General features: G+C 54.4%; 1 protein-coding gene across 9 annotated transcripts in view; it reads right to left on the bottom strand.

Moving 5' to 3' along the window:
* TMEM151B (transmembrane protein 151B) overlaps window positions 1–16846 on the bottom strand; it is a 30053-nt gene extending 13207 nt beyond the window's left edge. For 8 of the 9 annotated variants that reach the window (XR_013931326.1, XR_013931327.1, XR_013931328.1 and 5 more), the window contains exon 1: window positions 6675–16846. Coding sequence is in view for 1 of the 9 variants with exons in the window: in XM_080407861.1 (XP_080263987.1) it covers window positions 6675–6767 (93 nt within the window). In the remaining 8 variants the exon portion in view is untranslated. The other variant, XM_080407862.1, reaches the window with a different exon arrangement.
* Between the last annotated feature and the right edge of the window lie 54 nt (window positions 16847–16900).

Below are 16900 nucleotides of genomic sequence, written 5' to 3'. Positions count from 1 at the left end.
GAGAGCAGCAGAGGGCAACTCTGCCAGCCTGCCCCCCAAGCATCCCCCTCCTTCAATGGGGAGTAACCCCCACACTTCCACGTCCTGGCGAGGGGTGCTGAAGCACAGCAAGATGGAAGCTGGAGGATCTCCCCCACATACCTCAGCTTCTGCGCCCATCCCACCAGCACAGGCAACTCTAACTGATGGGTGCCCCACCTGAACACCTCTCCACAGCTCCTCCCACTGCGTCTCTCACCGCTCGCTGGCACACAAGTCTCTCCCCCTTTCCCAGTAACGACCAACAGCAACGTTCAGGTTTCTCCCACCAGAGCAGCATAAGCAGCCTGGGGTGCCTGTAAGATGGAGAAACAGACCTCCTGCAACTGGGAAGGTCTCTGGTAATGGCAATTCCCACCACAACACTTGGCAGCCCAAGGGGCTCTGAAGTGCTTCTCAAGTGCTTTATAAACCACACAAAAGGGAAAGTACTTTCCCGTGACTTCTGGTGGGAGAGAAAGCAAACACGGAATAACATCCTAAAAGGTGTTCAGGCTGGAAGAGAAGAGCACCCTACCAAGCTGCAGCAGCAGGGAGGGCAAGCGGCCAGTCAAGGCCGCCAGCAAATGTCCCTACTTGCACTGGGATTCGGCTGTGACAGCCCACACTTCTGGAAAAACTGCTCGCAGGTCTTTCACAGTGAGAAAAGGGCAGAAGTTCAGCAATAGCACTTTTTAAAGGGATTGCACTGGTGCCTTCACCATAGGAACCGTGTAGGGTTTCACAAAGGCTTAAGGAAACCTCTGTCACTCTGCAACACCCTGAAGTCTCAAGTATTGAACCAGCATGGTCAATGAGACATGATATTATCACACCCAAAGGGAAACACATGCAAAGAGATTATTTGCTTTCTTATACAAAAGATTTCATCCAGCAATTTCCAAAGGTGTGACCTGAGAAGGAGGGGGCAAGAACCCCAGCCTTGTGCAGGTGCCACTGAAGTCACTAAGAGACCTTCAGCTCTGCTGTCCCTCCCCAGCTGCACGCAGCAGGGCTCCTGAGCTCACCTCCACCACTGCAGGGGCTAACACCAGCTGTAATGACACCACTCACGGCAGTGAAGTCCAGGCCTGGCCCCATCCCTCCTCTGCTCCGCAGCGCACTGGGCTGGAGAGGTCTCTCATCCAGGGATCCCGAAGAGCTGAATGGGCTCATGCTGCTAGAAAGTCAGGGGGAGGGGGGCACTTTCATTCTTGCATGAAAAGGGAAGTTAAAGCAAGAACCAGATGTCACAAGGCACTGGCAGGTCTAGGGACAGATCTGGGCCACCTCTTTCCTCTGAGAAGTCCCCCTTGCTCTCCTGAAGAGCCCCTCAGCCCTGGTGTGGTCCCTAGAGTCCCACAGACTAAACCTTCCTCCCGACACCTTGTCAAAGCCTGGCCCACCCCATGACAGTGGGACTTGTGCCACTGCAATTAGCAGGGCTGGATCCAGGCCAAATCTCCAACTGAGGTTTCTCTCCCAGAGGCAGGGAGCTTCCCTTCCTGGCCACCCCAGCAGCCCGCCTGTGATGAGCAGAGCAAGCGGCACATCCAGAGGGACTATTGGTGGCAAGGGGATCAGTGGCACATCCTGCTGAGGATCCTGAGCATCAGTAGTGCTGAGCTCCCCTCTTTGGGGCCACTGGCTGAGAGTGAGAGCTGGTGACAGAGACAGAGCCCAGGGAAGGCAGGTGGGGCAGTGCTGGCCTGCAGGCAACAGGGAAAGGTGTGGAGCACTTCTGCTCAGCAGCTCTGGCACGGGTGCATATGCACCCCAGTCTTCCCAGTGTGACCCACCACCACAGCAGCCTTACAGTCACGGGGCAAGAATGAACCCAGGTAAGAGAAAAGGGAGTGAGGACTGAGGGTCTCCTCTCCCACAGCTGCCTTCTGCACTGCAAACCTTCCCCAGCGGCAGCAGCCCCAGCTGTGAGGCTCTAAGGGGACTGCTAGGCCAAAGGAGGAGCATGGGGAGGGTCTGAATGGGGGCTTCAGGAGATGCAAGGCACACACTGACCCTGGGGTGTCTGTGGGGCAAGAGGACCTGCACAGAAACAGCACCTCGTTGGGGGAACGGATCTGCAGATGGAGCACAAAGAATAAAGCAAAGCATTCCGCTCGCTCGTTTGCCAGGTTGGGGAAGGGACATCAGTGAGACAGATCTTCAGCCAGGTCCACCTCGGAAAAGCAAATTCCACCTCCTGGTTGCTCCCCGGCCCCTCACATTCTGCACTGCCTGCATCATCCTGCTCAGAAGGACAATGCTGGCTGTTGCCCTGCAGAGATGCAGGCGAGCCCTGCTGCGGTTACCCACCCAGGGCAGGGCGGCAGGGAGCACGATGCAGCTCAGGCTTGGTTCCAGAAACTGTGTTAGCAGGGCTCTAGTCCACACATTAGTCTCCTCCTAGGACTACGCAGTATTTAGATACTGCAGAGCTTTAACAGGGTCACACTAACCCCTGCTCTAAACTGTTTACAACCCAGTTTTGTCCTAGGTCTTTGAGGCAAAACACACATCAGCCCACGCTGGTGGGGTTTCTGAAAGCTGATCAAGTGCCAATGACGGGATACAACCACAGCAAAGACGGAGGAGGAGCCAGCTGCAGAGTCTAATCCCAGTAGGAACTGCAGCATCCCTGCTCCTCTCCCGGGCTGCAAAGGACTCACAGGAGCAAACAACCAGCTCCGCGGCTTCCCCCCACAGAAGCAGCTAAATAAGGTTGCCTCCTGGAGCTCTTAATCAGCCTTGGAGAAGTCCAGCACAGCAAAGATGCAGATGAAAAAGCTGGGGAAAGCGGAATCCTTTCTGTCCCAGAACAGTGCCACTAGGAGGACAGCAGGCTCTGATACAAATGCCGTCATCATCTGCCCGCTGCAGTTTGATGGAAGCAGGCGAAAGGCTTGCCCTACTTCACTGCAGACAGGGCTTCCCTCCATCACTGGGAGCTTCCCTCATTGCTCAGGCTTGAGCACTGGAGAGGGGTAAGCAAATTCACTATCGCAGATACACCTAAACATCTCTGCAGTGCTAGAAGGCAGAACTGGTCCAGCCGTGGCTTGGCCATCCTTTTTGTGGGATCCCAGTCAACTCCCCGCTCTGTGCTTCAGTTTACCATGTAGAACACATGGGACAACTCTTACCAGGCACCTAGGTGCTAACTGTAACACACATGGGGAAAGGCAAGGTGTAGACTGCTGCTACAGCCTCCCCTCCCTCACACATAGTGTTTGCCTCTGACATTGCCCCTGAAGTGAAAGGAGATGAAGTCCTGCACCTGTAGCTGCTGCTCTGAGATGCACAGGAAGGGATGGAGAGGATGACTTATGAGCAGCAGTGAAGGAAATGGAGATGCCTGCAATGCACAGGGCAGAGGCAGTAGAAGAGGGGGACCCCATCACTGCTTGCACTAAACTCCCCGGAGAGTTGGGGAATCCTCTTCTCAAAAAAGCCTCAAGGGGACAAACCTGCCCAGCACCCCAGTGGCCAAGCACATCGGCCAAAATACCGTCATCACTCCTACAACCTTGACCCTGCAACTCTGAACACTAAACAACTCCAGAAATCCTTCAAGCTCTTCAAGCTCCTCTCTGAAACAACCTGTCCCTGGCACCATCTTCCATCCCCCTGTTTAACAAGTGTTCCTGTGTCCTCAGCTCCTGCACTTCTCACCTGCCTCTCCCTGCAGAGACCTGCCTGAAATCTCCGATTCACCCTCAGAATGCTAAGCCCACACTTTACAAGATGCCCCGGAGTTCACAGGGTTAGTTGTCCTAGAGACAGCCCTCTACGGGCTGAAAAAACGATTCAAAAAAGCCATAGAGCAGCAGCCTGAAGGCACAGGTAACTCCTGAGTGCCAGGTTATGGCAGCAGCCTGCAGGGGACTCCAGTGGGACTCCCGAGCATCAGTTTCCATGGCCCTGCCAATTTGTTTACATCATGCAACAAATGAATAAGCCCTGTTCCCTTTGACCTCAAATCCCCAGAACAAGGCAGGTGGGAAGGATCTAGTCATTTTGAGGAATTTGCACCATCTTCCAAGGCCCTGGGCAGACACTGGCAACTCCTGGCCAAGATGGTCCCAGCAAACAACCCCATCACATCCCACATGCCTACAGCCCAGATTCAGGAACTACCTGCCTAGAAGAGCTGGCTCAGCCCCAGGCTGTCAGTGTTGCCAACCGCAGAGGAAAGGGGAAGGCTGAGCGTCTAGGAGCCAGGGAACCCTGCCAGCAGCCAGCTCCTGCAATGGTACCAAGGTCTCCATTTTACACACCAACTTGGAGGAGGACTGGTTCCTTCCATCCGATCCCACCCGAGCAACAGGACAAGGACATTTTTTTGTTTGTTCCCAGGCTGAAGAGCTTGTCCCCTGGCATTTCCTACCCTCCAAGGTGGAAATGCATTGCTGAGTGAGATTCAGCTCACCACCATTAAGTGGAGGTGTATGTATGTGATGTCAACAGGGAAGAAGGGCTCAGCCAGCTCTGGCCAGTAGCTCTTGCTGCTTGCCTTGCTGGGACAAGCTGAGCAGCACCTGAAGCCCAGCCTGGCTCCTAGACACAGTGATCTGAGATATGTCAAGATGAAGCACCTTCAAACAGGACAAAGCATGCGCCACATTTTCCAGTCCCCGGACATCTCCTCTGGCTCCCTGCCGGCCCTGGCCAATGGACAGGTGGGATTCAGCCACATTCCCAGGACAGGTGGGATTCAGCCACACTCCCATGACACTCAGCAATGCTGGTACCAGCAGTTGGTTCTGACAGAAATAAGGACATCACACTGCCAGTGTGGCCTTACACAGGCACTATAGGGGAGCAACACCCTCCCCTCCTGGTATTTCTGAAGACAAGAGGATTGCCCTAGGTCAGTCCATGAATCCAAGCCCGCCACTAAGGTCTCTCCTCATTGCATCAGATGAGACACCATGGCACTGTCAGGAAAGGCTGCAGCTTTCCTTTCCTCCACCAGCTGCTTCACGCAAGTCTGTGATAGCTTCTGGCCGCAGGAAGCGTGCCCTTAGCCTCCACGGTGCAGGTCATGGACTGCAGCTCTTCTGCCTGCTCCCACAGGGTAAGATTATACTGACACCCTAGTTGGCAGCCACCACAGAGCAATCAAAGGCCATATGATCCACTTGTAATCCCTGCGAGAGAGGCAAGGGAAATTCACCCGGGCAGTGCCCCTGTTACACTCCTTTTATCCAAACTGGCTCTTGCTCTGGCACCTCTCAAAAGCTGTGGTGCCCTCTTGAATGTAGCACCAGCACTTCCAGGGCACTAGGGGCAAGACACCATGTCCCAAGCATGGCACAAGCATGTCCTCATGCTAAAAAGACACCTTATGGTTTAGCTACCCAGGCCAGGATCCGTTTGGAGAGCCTGGGCCCGGGGTGCCACGGGTTGTTGAATGGAAGCAGGAAGAGAGGAACAGCCGCAGAGCAGAGTATATGGTATTTGTACAGCTTCCCAGTCCTTGAACTTCAGCATTCCTCTCCTGCAATTATTTATATCTAAATATAAGTCTGCTTATATATAATAACTGTGCACGGGCATGCATGCTCTTCCTAAGCCAAGGAGGCAGAGAATACCAGGATTATGCAGCACTTGCTAACTGCATCTCCTCAACAGCGGAGGACGAGTGATGCACCAGCTTCTGAGCATCCCCCCCAAGCTGCCCTTTGAGCTGTGGTCTCACCGGCGAGGACAACCCACCACACCAGGAGAACGCTGCCCTTCCTATGGTGCCTAGCTGCCCTGCATGGACCACCAGCCCCATGGCATAAGGTGGGTCTTGCTAGTCAGCGCAGTTGGTTTCTCCCCCCCCTTGGGAAGCCCAAGCTGCAAGCAGGATCTGTGGAGGCAGACAAAGGGGCTCCCGCGCCTGCCTCCCCGCACCGCTCCCTACGCACTGAGCACCCTGCTTCTGACCTGCTTTGGCATCCGCTGCCTGGAGTCCAGAGAACTCATCAGCTGCGGGGGGACTGCAGCATACCTGGAGGCAAGGCTGTGCCGGTACCTGGCCTGCCCCAGCCTGCGCCTTCTGCTCGCCCCAGCCAACCTGCAGCTGGGAGCAGCCACCAGGCTTCGCCACGTCCCCGAGCCCTCTCCCCCGCTGCCCACCGCGTCTTCCTTCGCGGTGAGCCGGGCAGCCGTGCTACCCCCTGGCACCCCCCTAAGCCGGAGCGCAGCAAGGGGGCCCTCCATACCCATTCCTCCCAGGCGTAACAACCCCTTCCCACTGCAGCAAGCCCATGCAGCGCCCCGCGCTCCCCTCCCGTGCTCTCCCCGCTGCCCCTGCACCCAGCCGCCCCCCGCCCCACCTCCGGACGGCGCTGCCCGCTGCGCCCCTTCCAGCCCCGCGGGCACGGGCGGGCGACAGAGAAGCGGGGCCGGGGCGGCCGGGCGGGCAGCCTGCCGGCGGCGGGCACCGACGGGCGGGTTTCCTCGCCCCCCCCCTCGCCGGCCCGCACCGCGGCCCCGCGGCCGGAGGAGGGGAGAGGGGCTCCCGGCGAGGGGGTCCGTACCTGTGCGGGCAAAGCCCGGCCCGGCCAGCGGCGGGGCGGTCAATGAACGCGCCATGCAAAGCGGGCGGGGAGGGAGGGTGGTTGGGGGCAGCCCCGGGCCGGGGGGGGCGGCCGCTCTCTCCTCACCTCCTCTCGGGCCCCCTCCGCCTCCTCCTCCGGAGGCACCGGCGTGCTGCTGCCTCCCTCGCTGGCGGCGGCCGCCGAGGCCGGGGGGGACATGGCGGCGGGGGCGCCCCGCTGGCGGTGCCTGCGGGCTGGGCAGCCGCATTATCCCGCCCGCCGCCGGGCGCTGCCTCGCCGGTCGCCGGGCGGGCGGCGGGGCGGCGCGGCGGGCGGGCGGCGCGGCGGCATGGCCCGCAGCCGCGGCACGGCGGCCCCCGGCCCCGCCGCAGCGCAGCGCCGCTCCCGCGCCCGGCGCGGCGGAGGGCGGGCAGAGCCGCGGTGGGAGGGCCGCGGCGGAGGCGGGGGGGACGGGATGGGGATGGGATGGGGATGAAGACAGGATGGGATGGCGATGGGATGGAGATGGGGATGGCGGGGGGATGGGGATGGGGACGGGGACCGGGATAGGGGCAGGAGGGGACGGGATGGGGATAGGGATGGGGATGGGGGCGCGGCTGGATCCACGCCCTCCCGAGCGGGGCAGTGGGTGACCTTGAGGCGCCGGCGGCAGGGAGGCAGGGATGCAGGCAGGGAGGCAGGCAAAGAGGGAGGCAGGGAGGGAGGCAGGCAGGCGAGGAGGGAGGCAAGCAGGCAGGCAGGGAGCCCTGCGCGGCCGCCCCTGGGGAGCCCAGCCGGCAGCCGAGCTGCCCTCCGGGCGCTGCCAGGGAGGGGCTCCCGTTCCCAGCCCCGCCGAGGGGGCGTCAGGCTGGCCGGGGCAGCCGGGCAGGCTTCAGCCCCAGCCAGGCTGTTGGTAGGGAGGTGAGGGTTCCCCGTGGGTTTTCCTTCCCTTGGGATGAAGTGGGAGAGCTCAGAGGACCAGGAGCACTTTGCCTGAGCTCCAGCTGTTTTTCTAATCCACGGGCAGCCCCGGCTGGTCTGGAGGGTAAGGCTGACCATCAGCACTAACGCTGGCACTCAGGGGAAAACCTTAGGTCAGGCAGTGTCTTCACTGCTATGATCTCCACTGGACCTAAGGATGCTCACTGGCTGTCACGGAGCTGACTGCAGTGTATTTCACCCACAGGCCTACCCTGTCTCATTGCAGGGATGAGTGAGAGTCTCTTCAGACCCTCAGTCTAAACTCACAGTAGCATCCTCAGGGGACGCACACAGAGCCCAGGAATGATCCAGACTCATCTAGGTCCAGATATTGCAAGTAGAGCCCAGCTTCCTTGACAGTCTTGGGAAATCAGATGTCTCTGCAGGTTGTTCCCCAGATCCCAACTGGGGAAAAGCATAAGCTGCAGGATTTGCTGGGAACTGGTTCCCTTTTTCTGAGCTCTGGGGCTCAGTCTTGGCGCTGGGATGAGTGGCCACTCTATTGCCCGGGATGGGGAAGGAACAGTCCGTAGGCCTGATGGTCTCACTCAAGGAGACACATCCGAGGGGAACTGCCAGCCACTGCTTCTTATGGGAATAGGTGTGACAGCCGGGGGTGATGCTGAAGGAGCTAGTCTTCAAAAGAGGCTGGGGATGCGTTTCCTCTCGCCTTCCCCTGTTTCCATGGGAACAGCAGCAAGCAGGAGCAGCCTGCTCTGAATTTCATGGCCTACCGCTCAGACACCCCCTGCCCAATCCCCTAAGCAGACTTTGGCTCTCGAGGGTTTCAAACCCATCCTCGTGTGATGCCTCCAAGGAGAGCTCACCAATGTGAATGTGTACCATGGCAGAGCAAAGAGGCACAAGCTCACAGCTGCCACAATTTCTGTAGCAACACTGCTTGCACACTAATAGACAGTTGCAAACAATTTGCATATGTATACGCAATTCTGCTTTTTATAGCACTAGGGACTCCTGGAGGAAGTGACCTCAGCTAGACCAAAAGGCATTTGTGGGATGATCACCCTCCAGGAGCAGCTCTGGTTTTCCCTCAAAGGATTACAGGAATGTCACCCAAAAAGAGAAAAGCAGAAGGGTGGAGGAGGAAAAAAGATGAAACAACTTTACATCGTTGCATTTAAGAGCCCATGATGGCTTTTTCTCTAGGGAATTTGTCTGTTCACTTTTGAATTCGTGGTGACTTTGGACTTGTAGATGCTGCATGCATTCTGTGGAGTTCCACAACACACGCACAGACTCAAGGGACAGCTTACTTCGATGGGCTCATTTTGGGCTTGTTATCTGCTGGGACTAACCCTTGGGAAGTGGGCTGCTGCCACCCCTGTGGAGCCACCCACACATTGCTCTGCAATTTAGCCTCTGCCAGTGGATTCAGTGGCTCCTGGTGAGGCAGAAGCAGGGCGGTTTCTATCAGGCATCTTTGATACTGGTCCTGGCAGCGTGTTTTCTGCATCTTGGAGATGATACTGCCAAGCACATCACCAACTATGCTATTTCTGAGCTGAGGTGTCACAAAGAAGTCCTGTGCCCTGCTCCATCCAAACTGAAGTTGTGCATGTTCTCAGCCATTTTCTGTGGGAAACAGGTATGTGGCAGGTTTCAATCCTCAGATAGGAACCTGAGGGAGGCCATGGCTGATAACGTATTACAAAGAGCACAGCCCCCACCTCCCCCCCTCTGAAGACTGTGAGAAATAAGGCTATATGATGCATAGGACTTTTGCAAACTGAAGAAAGACAGCTAACATCCAAGACTGTTCTGTGTCACCATCAGAGGGAGATCCCAGCAATCCTAATTATAACACACTGCCTTGAACACTCAACCCTCCTTCCTTGAGAGCAAAAGACAAAAGTGTCTTTGCTTTAATATGTGAGAATCCCCTCTTGCCTCCCCCCCCCCCCCCCCCCCCCCGGTTTTTCCTGTAGGTTTCAGGATGCTTTACTGGAAGATCATGCTGGAGAGCAGGACATTTGTGGTACAGGGGCATTTCTGATGTGACAAAATGGTTTCAACCATTTTCAGAAGCAGGGAGGCTTTTAAGAAATACGGCAACTGAAGTATAGGTAGTGTCCTTACTGGGATGTCAATAGGTTTGTTCTCCAGATACCCTGTATCTGCTGCCCTGCAGAGACTTTTGTATCTATTCCAAGCAGACATAAAGCACTACATCATATTAGCAGTATTCATTCACTTTCCATAATGCATCAAGCCAGAAAAAAAGCATCTCACACTTCTGCTTCTGATGGTTGTAGAAAATAGCCTTTTCACTCCTGGTTAAGTATGTGTTTAGTTGTTACCCATGTAGTAAATTTGCATTTAATTGCTGGAAAAAATTTGACAGAGGCTGCATTTTGAACTAGTTGACCATAGACATCTATTCTTGTGCTGGTATTTGTAGCCTGAATATAAAACTGGATTTTGCAGCAGTGTGTGTGTGTGTGTGTGTATATATATATATACACACCCAACATTGGGTTTAGCTTTATTTTGCTCAATAGGCTAAGCATGATCAAAACTTAGCCTTTTGTTCTGAAGCAGTCGATGATTCCTAGCAGTCTGCTGCTTTTTTTTTTTTTCTTAAGAAGATGTGTTGCAGAGAATCCCCTCATGTTAGGATGCAGGATTTTCTAAGCTCAGAAGCTAATGCCTATTACATTTAGAAATTTCAAGGACATTTTGTACTGGCTGCCTGAGCCTTCCAGAATCCATTGCTCCAGTTGAATTACTCCTTATTAATGCAACAAGGGGAATGTGGGTGAAAGAATGTGCCTCTTGCTCCAGAAACAGCATTGCTTTGCCATTGCCCAGCAGTGGTATTGACTACGCAGGTGCCATCTACCTCTGCAATCATTGTCCTCAAGGAAATCTGTGTCATTAGTTACATTTTCCTCTACTACGCTCAGACTTCACGTCTGCTGGGAGGAGATCCAGGTGTGTACCCCTTTTTTATTGTGGGAAGGAAACCCATAGGGGTCACTAATTTGTGACTGGGGAACTAGTTTCTGTTCAGCATCACTAGACAGGGGTCCGCATCTCCATGGGCAAGATGCCATCAGTGCACAAATGCACAGTCTTAAACCTTGTGAAGTAGGTGGGTTTGTAGCTCCTGCCCTGGGGTGCATTTCACAGATTAGAACTGCTGTCATTGCAAGCTCTTTGATCCCTGCTCTGATTCTTCCCTTCCCAACAGGCTGCCTGTGTGCAGTTTGCCTATATTCCAGCAAGACCCATGAGACTATTTCTTCATCACCACAATTATTTGTGAGGCTTCGCAGAGGTTCTGGCTCATGTTAAATGACTTTCCTCTCTGCAGCAGCCCAGCAGGATACCCAGGGCACTCCCTCACATCCCCCCTAGAAATAAAAAGCAGATTCAGAGCTGCCCAGGTGCTGTTTGAGAGTCCTCAGGACATTTGGTCTGATACAGCTCTGGAGCAGTGGCGACCACCCCAAGTGCCTGGAAACTGAGCTAAATCCTGCCCTGGCAAATGTTTTGATCTGCCTGAGATTTTGGGCCCATCACCTCTGAAAGGAACAAACCATGGAAACTAATGGCTCAAAGAATTTAGCCTATGCCTAGTTATCATCCTGGGAGTCACCTCCTTGAAAGCAGAAAACAGGTTTCTGTTCCAATATGCCTTCCCAGTGCTGAGCAGCTGAAGCTGACACATGCTGGTCCAAGAAAGCATCCCTTTTCCACCCAGCTCTCCACATGGACCTGGGCAGGTGGGGGAGATGAGTCTTTTCTAGGAAAGGGGCTAAAAGCCCACTGCAACACTGGCTGCGTTACTTAGGGGCCATCGCACCAGCCAGGGCTAGTGGCAAGGTCCATGGAAATTCCAAGGGGAATGGCTGCAATCCCACCTTTGGTGTGCCAGGAGCACCCGTTACCTGGGCAACACGGTCTTGTTCATCACTTATTCATGGCACCGGGACTCCTCTGCCCCAAAGGATGACCACCTGCCCTCTGCATGCCCTGTACTCTTGCTCAGCACTTGAATATTTCAAACAGCTTGCTCACGCACCCCTCCCCGCTGCCCTGAGCCAGCCATCCTGCTCACCCCTCTCTCCCAACCCCTGCCTGGGCTACTCACTTGCTTACAGTAGTGTGGCTCCACCACCCTGTTCCCAAATCACCCTGATGCAAGCACAGAGAGACACAAGCTCTAATTCAGTCTGGCAGCTGGGATGTTTAACACTCCTGAGAGCAGAGCCCAGCTTGCATGAGTAGTACCTCTGGCAGCACTGTGCAGCTTGCTATGGACCAGCAAGGTAGCCACTCAGAGCACTGTTAGGAGGCAAGAATTGGGCTGGTGGGGGGCTGCAGGGCTGCAGTGAGAGGCTGAGGTGAAGCAGGAAGCAACTCAAGCAGAAGCAACTCAAAAATGAAATTTAACCCATCCACCTTTCCAACGGCCATCAGGTCCAGCGTGGTGATGCCAAAGCCCAGGGTGCAGCATTGGCAGCATCCATCCTGCATTCTCTGGCAAGATGAGCTGAGGGATGGTTGGGTGAGTTGAGGTTTTTGTTCCATCTTGGATAGTCCTTGCCAGATAAACTGTGCTTAGAGAGTCATGAATAAATGATGGCCCGGTGATGGAGCACTGCCTTCCACAGCTATTCTGTGGGGAGGGAGGGGCACTCTTCTTTAAAGCAGTGTGGCCAGACAGAGGTTATGAGAGCCACCCTCTGGAAGTGAGTCTGTCTCTCCACTAGCTATAAAGGGAGCCCCAGGTGACAAGATTTCTCACCTAGGGCACAGTTTCACCATCTATTTAAGCATGGTTTTATTATCAGTTCTCCAAGACCATCTGCCATCCCCTCCCCATTCATAACCACATCTGCCATCTCCTTTGGGAGAGCTCTGAGCACACACAGCTGCACACACAAATACACACATAAATAAATACATACTGAGGCCTTATCAGCGGTGCATTTGCCCAGATGCAAGCAGGGAGCATTGGTACTGCAGCCACTAAGCTGCCAGGAGTTACACAAGGAGGATCTCATTTAGATCAAAATTTTGTTAAAATATTTGGTGTGTGTGTGGGGGGGTGTGTGTGTGTGTGTATTCATTCACTTTGTAAGCTCAAGGATTTTTAGTGTATCTTTATATTGACCCCATTCTGCTTGTGGAAGTGAATGCTGTGGCCAAGAGCAGTGTGATTTAGGTGTGAATTAATTAATCCTCCTTGTCTGACTTCCTACACATCATACACACATGTACACACAGTGAACAAGAGCCAGAAACTGCTCTGTCCACCACGGGACTCTGGGCAGCAGTAGGAATCGTGTGTCCTTCTCAGGGAGGGCATTAGCCGGGCAACTTGCTGACCACCTGCCACATGTAGACAAACCCGATCTGCTCCAGGTTGTGTCACCATATTCATGCAATGGTCTCGTAATGTTATGGGACACACAGCAGCAGGAGAGAGGCATCCAACGCAGACTGCAAGGACGAAAAGTCCAACTGGAAATAGTCCCTTACTGCAAAGCAATCAGGTGCCCAGAGCAGCATCCTTGGAGAGATTCAAAGTGACCCTGTGATTTAAGCCAGACTTAGCAGACGAGGGCAGCCGGTATTTTTGGGCCAATTACCCCAGCGAATGGGTACCTGAGGAGAACCTGTTCTGCACTCGTCTGTTAGAAAGCTTGGCCTCGCTTCTGGGCATTGAATCTTTAAAAGCCACGTTCGTGCTTTACTCTGTTAGGCCAGAAAGTGAAGTGACCCAGTTTGGTGCACTACAGAGCTGATTCGCTGTCAGATACATGCAACAGCAGTCTGAGGAGAGAGCCTCTTGTTTTTCCTGCAGCTTTCCTTGCTCCCCCAGGGCCTCTGCTCCCAATCAAGAGCCTGGCACGTGTGGCTTCTGGGCTGAGCTCCCCGAGCTGGAGCTGGAGCCGCAGGCAGAGGTCTGGGTTGCTGCTGGGGCACCCAGAGACATCTCTAGTCTGGAAAATGCAGTGGAAGCTTCCTCAGATGGGGATCTAGCACCTTTCTGATGGGCTTAGCACTTCTGATGCTGGGGACAGGGGAAAAAGGCAGCATCCTCAGGGAATGGGGCAACCCTGTGCTCACACGGGACCAAAGCTGTGCAGTCTGCATGGGGGGAATGTAGCACCAGTCACATTGCCTGGTATGAATTACTGTGGCAATAACTGCTTAAAACAATTTCAGGTAACCTATATTGCTTAAACATGGCAGAGAACCACAGCGAGGAAATGAAGTACTGTTATTTTTCCTCAGACCAGACATAGACCGGACATAAACTCCCTTTCTCCATCTCTCAGTCACATCTCAGTTACGTCACCCAGTTAACTTGAGTAACAGCGGAGAAGACACTGGTGCCTGGCCAGGCTGCAACTGAGGTGGGCAGAGCCTGGGTTCAGAAATCAGGTGCAGAGACTTGGGAAATCATTTTCACTTAGGAAATCAGAGGGCTGTACGTGGGGACAGGACATTACCAGGGATAGCAGCGGGAGTCACAGGTCGCCTGCGGAGTCCTTCCCATGTCCAGGCTCTGCCCTGATGCTCCCGGCAGCGCAGGGTGGCGGGGGAGCCCCAGTTTCTTGCAGGAGAGGTTGTTTGGAGTAGTGCTGGGTGCCTTGGAGCAGCGTGTGCTGACACTGACCTCTAGTGGGAACAGAGACCCCTTCCTCTTCAGTTTTCCCCTGCAATTTTAACCATTTTCAACGACACATCTTCAGGACTGGAGAGACCAGAATTAGTTTCGGGTTTAAAATCCTCAAAAGCAAATCAGAACATCGAGATCGGCGGCCTCATATTATATTTAAATGTTTTTACTCCCTCTACCACTACCTGCCAATATCGATGTTATATATATGCATGTGCACGTGTGTATGTATACGATATAGATGTTTTATCTATATATGTGCACGTGTGTATGTATAGGATATAGATGTTATATATATACATGTGCATGTGTGTATGTATATCTCTCTGTATTTAAAGCCTCTGAAAACAATGAAAGTCCCAAACTCGCATGACCAGGTAGAAAGGAAGACAGCATGAAACAGATCCCAAGCCTTGCCGAATGAGTGACTGAAGGCAAATAACGGGGCACAGTGGCCAATTCATCTTTCAGACCTTACAGTCAAATTGTCCAAAGGGTTAATGGAGGCACACCCAGCCAGAAGAGAGCTGGCAAGGAGAGGTGTAATTGGAGTGTGGTATAGTGTAGTGGTGTAGCTGGAGGGTCTGGACCTGGACCTGCAGGTGGTGGCTGAAGCCAGCCGCCTGGCTGGCGTAGCTGACTTTAATGGGGAGCGCCTGGTCTCCACAGCTCAGCTGCAGCAGGTCACTGCCACACAGCCCTAGGGAGAGCACTAGCCAGCTCAAGAAAGTTCAAGGCTCACCTTGGGGAAGCTGTGAGACCACTAGCTCCAGTTAAGCTCACATCATCAGCAGAGAAGGGTCACCGTCAGGGGCTGCTTGGTAGCTGGAGGTATAGACAGCTTCAGTGGACTGGACTGTAATGTCCCAAGTGGTGGATCTTGAGTTGCTTCCCTGCAGAACTTGTCCAGGGCTTATTGGCTCAGGCTCCGTGCTTTGGCTGAACTGCTCCTGGACCTGTGCTAGCCCTGGAAGCAGGGTCCACACCCATGCCCCAGCAGGAATGGGACACTGCAAGATAACCAAGGGGTGACTGCCACTTGCTGCAAAGCCAAGCAGCAACTAGTTCACAGAAAAGTGAAATCTTTGTGCATCACTGCACAGATTTGTGCTGATTTGATGCAAGTAGTTTTCTCCCCAGTATCTGATTTTATCCATGGAAAAGTAAGGAACCATTCCATGATGCTGCGGCATCTCTAGCAACATCTAGCATGTTACTAGAGAAAATGGCAAAAGCATTTTGGAAGGTATTTGATGGGTAACCTAGTAGTAGTTGTGTATAGAAAGCTGAAATAGTAGAAATTCTGGGTAGGGGTCAGGAACATCAGCTGCAGATGTACAAGGACCTGGGATGCAGCCACCACGAGGGTGTGAAGGGAACGATATGATTATACGGCCCAGATTCCTGCCCTGCTGATAAGATGTGGGAGAAGCTCCTTTCCCTTAGCGATTGTAGTCTCGCATCCAGGCAGCGTCAGGGACACAACTGGAGACACTGGAACAGATCCTGAACGTGGGAGGAAAACTTGTGACTGGAACTTACTGATGCCAACAGAGAATTCCCCTGCGTGCCTCCTGCTGCCCTCACACCCCAAAACCTTTCTTCCTGCCTAGCTGGGGACACTCTTCATGAGTAGTTCACCTGCAGCAAGGCTGCGGTTTAAGGCCTGGCAGCCGGGGCTGGGGGAGTGACGCAAACCTTCAAGCGGCAGCTGCAGCGCGGGTTGGGGAAGTCTTTGGCGCTTTGTATGTGGTTTGTGCAAACTCGGTCCCGTACCCACCATCAGGTTCTTCAAGGTGAGCTCCCTTGCAGGTGTGTGGCATGGAGAGATCCTTCCCCTCCTGCCGGGCTGAACTGGAAAGACGAGCACCCTGCAGAGGTGAAGAGGCACATCAAGCAATAAAAGCAACAAGTGAAAGTGATTTTGGAGTGTCATCTATGTTCAGAGCTATCTAGGCTGTCTTCTTAGGAAAGCCTGCTGCTTGGGATACTGGAAAGTAACTGTGAAGTCTACACAGACTTCATGAGATCTATGAGGAACACAGCTGGATAGTTTTGATGTTGGAAGGAGAGCACTGAAACGCAGGCTGGTCAATCACCCACGGGCAGAGAGCTGGGCCTTTGTTTGAGTTTCTCTTTTCAGCTTTGATTTCCGTGTCCTGGCTGCTCTTGTGTGAGCCCCAGCAGCCACGCTGGGCTTTGGGGTCTCTATTTGCCACACAGGACAGTGAGAAGCAGCTAGACCAAGCGACTTGTAAGCCAACTGTAGTGACCGCCTGGCCTTTCCCTTCGCCTGTACAGGCAGGACAAACAAGAAGGTGTCTCAGTGGGTGAAATGGGTGAAAGCATGCGTGTGGGAAAAGCAAACGACTCTTTCGCACCTATCTCTGCTACCAGTGACACCCACCCTATGGTTTCCCACAAAGCCTGCGGCTTCGGGCACCACCTGCGCCCAGAACAGCATCCTCACCCGCACCCCTCAGCTTTGGCACGGTCCCTCTGTCCCCCCGGTGCATCTCCCGGCTGTTTGGAGAACCCAGACAAACCGGGCAGGGGGAGGCCGGCCGGGACACACCGCCGCAGAGCAGCGCAGAGCAGCCGCCCCCCCTGCGCACCCCGGGCTGCCGGCCCTCGCCCACGCGAGCCGTGCCCGCGGGTGGGCCGTCTCCCCCCTAGCGCTCCTGCGCTGCCCCCGGGCAAAGCCGGAGGGGGGGCA

Source organism: Falco punctatus (genome assembly GCF_963210335.1).
Source record: "Falco punctatus genome assembly, chromosome: 12".
NCBI classification, from domain to species: domain Eukaryota; kingdom Metazoa; phylum Chordata; class Aves; order Falconiformes; family Falconidae; genus Falco; species Falco punctatus.
This window is presented reverse-complemented; position numbering and strand designations above follow the sequence as displayed.